This window comes from Zootoca vivipara, chromosome 6 (genome assembly GCF_963506605.1).
Source record: "Zootoca vivipara chromosome 6, rZooViv1.1, whole genome shotgun sequence".
Lineage (NCBI taxonomy): Eukaryota > Metazoa > Chordata > Lepidosauria > Squamata > Lacertidae > Zootoca > Zootoca vivipara.
The window spans coordinates 29094470-29106540 of NC_083281.1; the positions used below are offsets into that span (position 1 = coordinate 29094470).

General features: G+C 44.5%; 1 protein-coding gene across 1 annotated transcript; it reads right to left on the bottom strand.

Moving 5' to 3' along the window:
- On the bottom strand, positions 1 to 7840 carry LOC132592362 (trypsin-like). The gene is made up of 5 exons (XM_060276451.1): positions 7753 to 7840; positions 4123 to 4279; positions 3144 to 3397; positions 1669 to 1805; positions 1 to 203 (listed from the first exon to the last, which is right to left on the bottom strand). Exons 1-5 carry the CDS (start codon positions 7838 to 7840, stop codon positions 27 to 29), a joined length of 813 nt encoding a protein of 270 aa, XP_060132434.1. The 3' UTR covers positions 1 to 26.
- Positions 7841 to 12071: the final 4231 nt, after the last annotated feature.

Consider the following 12071-nt stretch of genomic DNA (forward strand, 5'->3'; position numbering starts at 1 on the left):
TGTGCCAAGCTTTTTATTGAGGGATATCAGCCCTGGGCTGGTGCTTTTGTGTCACTTTCAGCCATGGTTTCCTCGATCCACTTCCAAAATTTGCAGATCTCCGTGGAGATAGCAGGGCTTTCCTTGGATGCACACCTCACAGCTCCCCATGACACCAAACCGTGAAGGACCCCGTTGCAAATCATGGGGCTCCCAGAATCTCCCTGTAAATTCAACAAGAGCAAAAGGGTCAGAGGGCAGAACTCTTTGGTGTGGTGAGACTTCTCTAGTTCAGGGGTTCGGATCTGTGGTCCTAAGGAGATTCTCCGACTCTCATCAGCCCCAGGCAGCATGGCCAGTGGTCGGGGATGATGAGAGCTTTTGTCTAGCAAAATCTGGAGGGCTATAGAGTCCGCAGCCCTGCTCTAGCTGAACATTGAATCTAAAAGGTACAGAAATAGGGGGTTTCATATTGAAGCAGATATGGCTTTCTGCAGGTTTATGGCTCTTCTTGCGTATTACTTGCTTCCTTAGGTCGTTCAGTGTCTCTCCCCCCACCCCACCCCCATGCCCCACCAATATCTTAATACTGTACCCTTCTGGTTTTGCTCACTCCCCCCCCCCTTTTTGAAATTAGGAAGATTTAGGCAAGGAGTACTGTAGGCAGAAGTTAGACTGGGCTCTGCTGGTATATCTCTGGATGATCTGAAGTAGATTGGCAAGGATTTCTTACTCTCAACAATGGTGGCAACAAAACAGCCCTTAAAAATGTACTGCTGAAAGGGAAGAATGGGATATGCAGAAATATATTTCTGTATGGAAGAACTATGAGCTCAGTCTAGTTTTGGTACCTTATAAACAAATTCCTGGGCTCAAAATTCTTTTACTGTAAATATTTGTTTCCCTTCTGATGGATCTCAAGGTTTTAGTAATAAGAAGGAAAAATAAAAGAAAAATAGAAGTCTGCTTGCTACTGACATTGGAGTAATCCTAACCATGTCTACTCATAAGTAGGGATATGTGACTCGATGTCAGTTTTGGTTTCTCGTTTCCCAGTCTGCAAGTTCAGTTTTCTACGTTTCCACATCAGTTTGCGGGTGGGTTTGTTTTTTTTAAACTCATGAAAATTCATCAGCCTTTTAATGCAAACTTCTATTATACACATTTTTATATGGGATTTTGCTCAGTATTTTTGCAAAGCCATTTCCCCTAAAATAATGCAGAGAACTGCATTGCAAAACTCAAAGAAGTGCAAATATCAGAGGACTGGTGTGTTTCAAAGCACATATTTTTTTCAGAACGTGCATATTAGGTTCATATTTAGAAGTAAACTGAATAAAATGATTCTATGATTCTATTCCATCCCTACTCAGAAGTTCCACTGAACAAAGTTGGACGTTGACTATAATCCTAACCCCATTTACCTGGGAATATGCTGCACTAAATTAAATAGGGCTGACTTCTGAGTAGACATGAATGATGTTTTACAGGATTCTTGCATCCTGATACTATGCGCTGACTTTATTGTTGCAATTTGTGTGACTTGCTTAATTTTTTTTTTAAATTATGTGGTGTATAAGTTCTATATGAATTCCGTAGTTCAGATTGCAGGCTAGGTCACAGGAAAGCTGGATTGTGCTACAATGCACTGTGCCTCTGATTCATAGTCACCAAGTGTTTGTTGCTCACCTGGCACGAGTCTTTGCCTTCTTCCATTATTCCTGAGCAAATCTCGTCGTCTGTAAAGTCGCTTCCGTACCTAGACCTGCATATGTCTTTTGACAGGATCTCTGTTTCCAAACATTGCAGGACATAGGCATAATTTACTGCAAGATGAATGCTCGGGTCAGTGTGTGACACTGGCTGTTTGGGACTTGCTGCTTAACTATTTTAGCTTCAGGTTCCTTCCTCACAATTGCTAGAAGCTGTGGTGGTTGGTGCCCATTGCAACCGTAAGCTGGAAGGCAGGAAGACCAACTGTAGGTAGAGGCAGAGGATCCTAATTTGTACTTTCCCCCCATATTCCTCCCTACTGAGTTCTGCAAGGGGAAACACTGCGACTCTGCGAGGAGGAAGCCAACAGCCAGGGCCCAGGGGCGTAGCAAGGTGGGGGCAGGTGCCCTGGGTTCCAGCCTGGGGGGTGTGTGTGTGACAGTCGGCATGCCCCTCCCCAACCTTCGCCTCCACCTGCGTGCACCCTACGGACATACGCGGTCCATACGGGCTGCTGCTGGCGTGCGGCGGCCTTGCGGCCCGGGCTGCCGCTCTCGCGCGGCACCCCTTTACGGGCCACTGGGTGTGAGTGGCGGCCCATAGGGCCGCCGTGTGCCAGCAGCAGCCCACACGGACTGCGCATGTGCCATGCCCCATGAGTGCGCACGTGCGGGATGCTGCACGTGCACAGTCTGTATGGGGTGCCGCACAGGTGCCGCCCCCGGTACCAGCTGGGCTAGGTATGCCCCTGCCAGGGCCACCCCCAGGATTCGCCGGAGGTAAGTCGAGAGGTAGGTGAGGGCTTGCTTTGAGCAGAATGAGATGCCCCACTCATAGGATCATAGAACTGTAGAGCTGGAAGGGACCCTGGGGGCCATCTTCTCCAACCCCCTTCAATGCAAGAATCTCAGCTAAAGCATCCATGACAGACAGCCATACAAACTCTGCTTAAAAGCCTCCAAGGAAGGAGGCGGTGGGGTTACCTTGCTAAGAGGCAAGGGGGCATTGGAGTGTAAATGACTATCAGACTTCAACATGATGAATCAAGTTCATCCATTTTGTTGAATTGGTTAAACCACATCGTTTTAACTGGATTTTGAATAGTGGTGCAGTTAATTGTTACTGTCTTTTTGTTTCTCAAGGTTATGCCCCTCCCCAAATTTTTTAATAGTTTGCTCCGAGTTGTGAAACTGCATGTGCTCAGGATTTAGGTGTTTTTGGTTTTGGTTAAGGTAGTCTGAAAAAGCTTACATCATTTACATCACCTTATTTCATGCTTTCCTTTGTAGGAACTGCACCAGGCACCTCAAGCCCCTCAATCTAGCCTTGGTTTGCAGGAGGTCTTGTGAAACCCTTGCCTCTTGATGGACGTTGCAAGCTAAGCTTCTTGCAGCTTATCCCAAAAGTGGCCATTGCACATGGAACCTTGACCCTCTGGCCTTTCCTCTTACCTTTGGGGAAAGTAGTAGTGCCCCAGCCAGACACCACACACTTTGTCCCAATGGGTGCGCATTCCTTAGCAAAAGGGATTGTCTTAATGGTATCTCCCAGGACTGCAGGGGGGGATAGCTTCAGAAGCATGACATCGTTTTTCAGGGTGTGGGGTTCAAACTCAGGGTGGCGGATGGCCCTCACTGCTTTGGAAGATTGTTCCCCAACATCTTGCTTACGCAAATCATGCTCCCCAAGATGAACCATGAGATTTCTGCAAGCAAGGGAGACAAGAGCAAAGACACAGAGGTGTTCAGAACTGTTGTATGGCGGCGCAGACCTTCTTATACCAAACCACTTCCATGCTATTCTTGGCCTCCGTTCTTTGCTTGACTAGGACAGGGTTTGGGGCCCAGATTTGATTTGATTTAATTCTTATAGCCGGCTTTTCCAGCAATAATGCTGAGCTCAAAGTAAGTCTCAATAATAGCAATGGTACTGAAAACGAGTAGAACATTTCAGTCTGTATAATCACATCCAAAACATATAACGAAGGCAAAAACAAATTCAACAAATGATCAATACAATTCAGTATAAACTCGTAAAGAATTCGAAATGTAAGAAATGGCTGCTGAGGACCAGCTCTCTGCTGGCTGGCTGTCTCTGGGCAGAGACTTCTTCACCCAGTGCCGCACCAGAATCTCAGGCAATTCAAAAATGAAGAAGAAAAGCAACCCATTCTAGATTGTTTTGTAAACGTCTGGAGAGTTTAAAGGTTAAAAAAGGGGGAAAGGTAAAGCACCCTTGGAGGGTTAAGTCCAGTCAAAGGCGACTATGGGGTTGTGGCACTCATCTCGGCAGGGATTCAAACTGCCGACCTTCTGATCGGCAAGCCCAAGAGGCTCAGTGGTTTAGACCACAGCGCCACACATTCCTCTACTCTGGAGAGATTATCCTCCCTCTCACCCACCACTTCCTCCCTATGACCCCAAAACTTGCCTTCCTAGACAGTGTCCAGCTGTAAGCACCCAGTGCTCATTGATCAAGGCTCCACCACACCGAGTGAATCGTCGGTCGAAGATGAAGACTTGCCAGGGCTGAGAGTGCGGCCAACACTGGAACCCGCCGATAATACGCTCGCCGGTCTGTGCTGACACTGTGACACAAATACCATCATATACAGTGGTACCTCTACTTACGAATAACTCTACTTACGAATGTTTCTAGTTACGAATGGAGCTCCGTCCGCCATATTGGATGCAGTTTAGATAGGATTTTTTCTACTTACGAATTTTTAGATAGGATTTTTTCTACTTACGAATTTTTTCTCCCAATGCATTCCTATGGGATGAGATTTACAATTTTTTTCTACTTACAAATGTGCGTTTGGAACGCATTAAATTTGTAAGTAGAGGTACTACTGTATAACACACTTGCTGGCACAGGAGGCCTCCAATAAGAGTGCTTCGTTAGATGGGAAGCTGTTTTCCAGAAATGCAGGCGAAGTACGCAACCCCATGCTGACGGGATCCTTCAGATAATAATGATTATTGGAATAAGATAAAGGCTCGAGTGTGGGTGTGAATGTCCTGTACTTTTGAGAACAGTAGGTTATACAAAGCTTGGAAATCTTAAGGTTCCTCAACATGCTGTGCTTTCACTCAGGCTACAACATCTACATGAATGTGCTGTGTGCAAGGTGCATTAAAGTCTCTTGCATTTGCCAGGCTTGACTGAAACTAAAAGTAGAACCCTACGTGTAGCCTTCTGTTCAGATAGTAATTTTTCAGTCCTACTGGTTTGCTCATTTCTTCCTTCCTCTTAAAGTCCCTTATAAAATGTTATGATCAGGGTCAAGCAGATACTGTACGTAGTTATTTTAGTCTAACATAACTGTCTTATTGTCCAACATAGGATTTTAAAATCCATATCCTGGTTTGTTTTTTTGAAAGTAATTTTTATTTGTGTTTTCACATACAGTTCAAAAAGAGTAAGTAGAAAATAAATGAATAAAAGTTGAAAACAAAACCACAACAAACCAAGGACACCACACAAAACACCTAAGGACTTCTCTTCCTCTCCTTCTCTGGTATCCTTTATTTTCCTTCTCTTCCATGTACCAAGTTACCAAGTTCTACTCTTCTCTCCTACTTCCTCTTCTACTGCTGAATTTATTCAAGTCCTGCTAATCTGTTCACGAGTTTATCTTTTTAAAATTACATTTTCCAGTCCTTTTTGTATCCTTGATCTTCTTGTCTCTCTTATCTTGTCTCTCTCTGATCAGACCCGCCAGCTCCGAATATTCCAACAATATTCCAACAATTTAAAGTGCGATTCCTCCTTGATTTGTACTAATCCTGTTGTTTTTGTGTTTTCTTTACATTTTGTAGTTGTTTTTATTATATTTTGTACATTGCATTGAGATATATTTGAAACATAATAATAATAATAATAATAATAATAAGTAGTAGTAGTAGTAGTAGTAGTAGTACCGGTAGTAGTAGTAGTAGGCTCTATTACCTACCCAATGTAGCAAAAACAATAAAGAGTATTGTGACTCACAGATTTAGAGTCTTGTGACTCACAAACCTAAAGACTCACAAATTTATCATGGCAAAAGCTTTTATTTGCTTTAATCCACTTCATGAAGTGTAATCATAAAGCGGTAAGCATATACCTGATTCCGGAAGTGACTTTTTGTACCACGGTCTAACATAAACGGGGACCCAGGTGGCTCTGTGGGTTAAACCACTGAGCCTAGGGCTTGCTGATCAGAAGGTCGGCGGTTCGAATCCCTGTGACGGGGTGAGCTCCCGTTGCTCAGTCCCAGCTCCTGCCAACCTAGCAGTTTGAAGCACATCAAAATGCAAGTAGATAAATAGGAACCGCTACAGCGGGAAGGTAAACGGCGTTTCCGTGTGCTGCTCTGGTTCACCAGAAGTGGCTTTGTCATGCTGGCCACATGACCTGGAAACTATACGCCGGCTCCCTCGGCCAATAATGCGAGATGAGCACCGCAACCCCAGAGTCGGTCACGACTGGACCTAATGGTCAGGGGTCCCTTTACCTTTACCTTTACTAACATAAACAGACCTTTTCAGGGCTGTTCTGAGACGGATCCCAAGGCGTTGGCTGCTGTTAGAATACATTCCTTTGGATCTCCAGCTTCTGAACCGGCTTCTTATTTCAAGTTTATTTATGTTTAGTTCACTCTTCCTCCAAGGTGCTTGGGGCAGCATATGTGCTGGGGTTTGCCCCAGTTCATCTTTACAACAGCTCCAGTAGGTGAGTTAGAATTAGTGGCTTGGGACCATCTGGTGAGCTTCATGGTAAGCAGAGATTTGAGCCCAGGTCTCCCTGGTCCTAGAGCTCCACTCCAAGCAGTAAATCCCAATGACTCACTTTCTTCCTGTCTGCTTCCATCCTTTCCTGATCCCTAACTTGGTAACTGAAAGTCTGCATCCTTGCAAGGATTTGGAGAGAGGCAGTCTCAAGTTCTAGAACACCTTCCCTTTGAAGGCTCACCAAAGAAGGAGCTTGAATACATCTGAGCGAGTTTGCAAATGCATCTTGTCCCCTGATGACTGTAGCACCAAGGGATGACCTGCCCACATGAAACAGACATCATTGTCATTCAGCCTTCACAGGCAGATCTTATAAAACTTTAAATGCAGTGCTCTTCAGTGGAGACAAGTTTATGCCTTCATGGACTTCCTTTGTTCCTGAGAATCAGCCTTGTTTCCATTCTGCTCTACAGTGGTACCTTGGTTCTCAAACTTAATCCATTCCGGAATTCCATTCCAAAACCAAAGCGTTCCAAAACCAAGGTGCGCTTTCCCATAGAAAGTAATGCAGAACGGATTAATCCATTCCAGACTTTTAAAAACAACCGCTAAAACAGCAATTCAACATGAATTTTACTACCGTATCTAATGAGACCATTGATCCATAAAATGAAAGCAATATTCAATGTACTGTACTATAAAATAAATAAGACAGTATTGTAGATGATAAAAATTAAAATTATTTTTTTCTTTACCTGCACTGATGATAGTCATTGTTTGGATGGGGGGGGGGCTTTTATCCATTTCCGCAGTCACACAATCAATCAATCAATCAATCTGTAGCTGAACTGGGTTCCACACAGTCACAAAACAAATTAACTGAAAAAGCCTCAAAAATAAAAATGCAAAATAAATAGGAAAAACAAAAGCACTAAACTTAATGCGTTCAAAAAGTCTGTCTGACTTCTGAAATGTTTGAAAACCAAGGCACAGCTTCTGATTGGTGCAGGCGCCCTAGAAACAATAGCCAACAGCCGCATCGGATGTTTGGCTTCTGAAAAACATTTGAAAACCGGAACACTTACTTCTGGGTTTTGGTGTTTGGGAACCAAGGCGTTTGAGTACCAAGGTATGACTGTAGTTTGGCTTCCTCTGAAACTGTTCATCTACTGTCAACTATGGAAATAATGTAGTTGCTGCAAATTTTGCAGACTAAAATAAAGATAGCAAATACCACCCCTATTTGCATGGTTTCTGTTCCAGTTCTGACAACTATGTGAAAAGGAGTAACTTCTCCTATTGTCATTTCTGATGGAATTCTCTGACTCCATTAACTACAACTCACATCTTCTCTTGCTGGTAGTTGTGATACCATCCAGCAACATGTAGAGGTTCACAGTTTCCACATCCTGCTGTGTATGAAGAGCAGGCATCCCCAAACTCGGCCCTCCAGATGTTTTGGGACCACAACTCCCATTATCCCTAGCTAACAGGACCAGTGGTCAGGGATGTTGGGGATGCCTGACGTGCTAAGAGAGGAAGGCATGCTTGGCAAATCCACACCGTGATCAACTCCCGCCTGGAAAGCAATGTCCCCACTGTGGAAAGACGTGTGGTTCCAGAATTGGCCTCCACAGTCACTTACAGACTCATTGTTAAAACCATGTTTATGGAAGACAATCGTACTCGGCTACGAGTGATCGCCAAAGACAACATATATCTATAAATATATCTATATATATATAAATATAGGCATTGTGTGCGCAGAGGTCACAGCCTTTCTCCATAACCGCTGAACTGTAATGTAACAAATTTGGCCACAACGTTCCATGCCCATCAGTGAGGGATCTGGCATAATTTTTTTTCCAAAAAAAGCAAACCTTTCATACCTAAAATAATGATTAAACACAAAAAGTGGCGCCCAACTTAGACATCACCAGCAGAAGCTCTGAAGACTCCAGCAGCATCCAATAGAAAGGCAGATCGCCCACTGCTGCCTCGAAAGCCGCGCCACCAGATGACATCACAAAATTCCACAGCAACCAACTGAAAACAGGCCTTTTGCAGCAACAAGGCCCAACATTGCCAAGTGGAGGTAGGGGCCTGCCCTGGGGGGGATGGGGGGGCTGAATAGGGGGCAGGGATAGGTAATGGGTCAGAACAGGGTGGGGGAAGACACAGGGATGAAACCTGCCCTCTCCACAGTATCTCGCCTTGGGTTTGCAGACTAGGCTGAGTGGATTTAGGGGCCTGCCGGGGGGGATGGGGGGCCGCAGCATAGAATAAACTGAATATGGGCCTTTTACAGGGCCGTGCCTTTGGGTAGAATAAATGTTATTTCACATAACACATGTGGGTAGGGGAGTCAGGGTTGGGACAGGGCAAAATTTTTACAGAACACGCGCATTAGGGGAATGATTGTGTGCAAAATGAACGGGTCATAGGGATAACCCGGCGGGGGGGATTGGACGGAGGAAAGGAGGAAAATCACAGGGGTAAGTGTGGGGGTTAGGGAGAGGAGAGGGGGGAAATCACAGGGATAAGCCAGGGGTGGAGGGAAGAGGGGGCATAATAGGTCATGAATCAGGACAGAGTTGGGGGATTCACAGGGATGAGGGATGAGGGGGCAATCACAGGGATAAGCGGGGGGTGAGGGGAGGAGTGGGGGAATCACAGGGATACGTCAGGGATTAGCACAGGGTAGGGGAAATCACACAAATAACCCACAGCAATGCATAGCAGGGCCAGTACCAGTGTGTGTGCGTGTGTGTGTGTGTACACACACACACACACACATGCACATTTTATACATATTTGTGACTTTTTGATGATGCCAACTGTTCACCCTCTGCAAGAGATGTACTGAAAGTTGTGCATATTTTTTTCTTTTAAGATCATACATCACGTTGGAAAGGATGGGAACCCATTCAAATAAAATAATTTTGTTAGGAAGTCATTATGCCCTGCCAAGTTAAATTAACATTGTGTGGCAATCAGTCAAGCAGCACTTATTGCAACATAAAAACAAAACACATTCCATATAGGAATGACATATGAATGGTTAGCTCATTGCCCATAAGCACAGATACCTGCACCTCTGCCAGCAACAACTCTCTTACCTATAGAAGCCAGAAGCAGCATCGTGCCTAGAATTAGCTCCATGATAATGAGGTGGTAAGGACAGGGGATGTACAGTTTTATTCCTCCTACCACAACTTTAGTAAATAATTGACAGAAAAATGAACTGGACCCTCTGTTCACCGCCCTAAGACTTCATCTTTCTCTTTGGACTTACACAACACGTTCTCTGCCTAGCACCTGCAGTGCCGCTAGTTTTGAAAAATGGAGTAGGCACTTTGCTGGAGGTGACAAAGGGCAGTTCCAGAACGTTTTTGTTTTGCAGGTGGGATTCAGCCACGTAAGAACATAAGAACCTGCTGGATCAGGCCAATAGCACTTTCTTTACTTGTGAACCTCAACAAGTGGTATTCATACTGCCTCTGACTGATGAGCCAGAACATATCCATTGTAGCTAGCAGCCACTCATAGCCTAATAATTCTCTTTTAAAGCCATCTATGTTGGTGGCCATCACTACTTCTTGTGGTTGGGAATTGCATAGTTAAATCACCTTGCACAGTTATAACTTATAACAGTTATAAGCCCATCTAGTCCAGCACTGTGTTTTCACAGGTTTCCATATACAGGTTTCTATGGGAAGCTCACAAGGAGAAACTGGGAAGCTCACAAGCAGAAACTGAGCACGATAGAACTCTTCCCACTTGCAATTCCCAATTAAATTTCATTTGGTGCTGTCATGCAAACCTGATTCCTGCCAAATTTGGCCTTTTTGTTTTTGTTTTGTAATGTAGTTTTTATTCATTTACATCTTTAAACTGTTTAACAAGGTTGCATTGAGACGTTATCGAGAGGTCTGGAGGGTAGCAACACGAGAACAGGCCTTCTCTGCAGTGGCTCCCTGTCTGTGGAATGCTCTCCCCAGGGTAGTTCGCCTGGCGCCTTCATTATACACCTTTAGGTGCCAGGCAAAAAGGTTCATTTTAACCAGGCCTTTGGATGACCTGATCAACATCCCATATCTTTTTAAAATGTGGCTCTTTTTTGGGGGGGATATTATTGGGTTATTGCTTTTCTTTTTATTTTACATACAGTACTGTGATCTTTTTATGTGAACCACCCTGAGACCTCCAGGTATAGGGCGGTATATAAATTCAATTATTATTATTATTAATTATTATTATTAATAATAATAGAAGAGCAACAATTACATAAAAGTAAAACAATAAACACTCAGATAAACATTTCTGAACATATCAACATAGTTGTGTCAAAGTGTATATACCAAAGTTATTACAGATATGAAATGATGTATTCTAATATCTATTGCATAGATTGATGATCAAAGCAAAAAGTATTTTTTATCAGCAACAGTTAGAATTGATAGGAATTTATAGGAAGTGGGGGAGGGGGGATAAACATGTACTTAATACTTGCCAGACTGTGATGTAAACTATAGGTATTGTTTTACCATATACTTCATTTTTTTGTGTAATCAATAATCACACCAAACTGTAAGTTTTGTTGTTGTGCTGTATATTTTAAGGCACCTCCTTAACAGTTGCCATTAAAAGGCTTGAGCCCTAATATAATTCCCTTTTACATATAAGGTAAAGGTAAAGGTACCCCTGACCATTAGGTCCAGTTGCGGACGACTCTGGGGTTGCGGCGCTCATCTCGCTCTATAGGCCGAGGGAGCCGGCATTTGTCCGCAGACAGCTTCCAGGTCACGTGGCATGCATAACTTAGCCTAGCCGCTTCTGGCGAACCAGAGTGGCGCCAGAGCTGCTTCTCGCCAGAGCAGTACCTATTTATCTACTTGCACTTTGAGGTGCTTTCGAAATGCTAGGTGGGTAGGAGCTGGGATCGAGCAACAGGAGCTCACCCCGTCACAGGGATTCGAACCGCTGACCTTCTGATCGGCAAGCCCTAGGCCAGGGGTCCCCAGACTTACCGGGCTTCCGACCGGCACACACACACGGTCGGAAAAAAACCGCCGAAAATCGCTTGTGCGCATGTGTATGGGCCTCCCCCGACCCGGAAGTGCACCGGAAATGACCTCTTCTGGGTCGGGAGAGGCCCATACGCATGCGCACAAAGGATTTTCGGCGATTTTTTTCCGATTTTGAAGATCGCAGCTGCGCCGCGCGCCGTAAGAGCGGGCGGCGGCAGCGGGCGGCGGGGGTCATCGCGGGCCGGATTGGGAGGCCAATTGGGCCGCATCCGGCCCGGGGGCCGTAGTCTGGGGACCCCTGCCCTAGGCTCAGTGGTTAAGACCACAGCGCCACCCAAGCATATAAAGGGACAGCAATAACATGAAATTCAGAATGACTGTGGTCAAATCATTGTCTCAGCCGGGCCGAACCCTCAGAAGATCTTGTGAATATATTTGTTGTTTATTTGCTCCATTTCTAAACGGCCCATCAAAGTCCTCAAATATTATGAGATGATGTATGTCTATAGTGAAGGGTAAACAGAAGCTGTTAGAAAACAATATGAAACAAAAATTCCAAATAATTAACAAATAGTTCAAACTAGGTAGAAAAAGAAAAAGGTCTGAATGCTGTGATGTACCAAAATTAAAAATG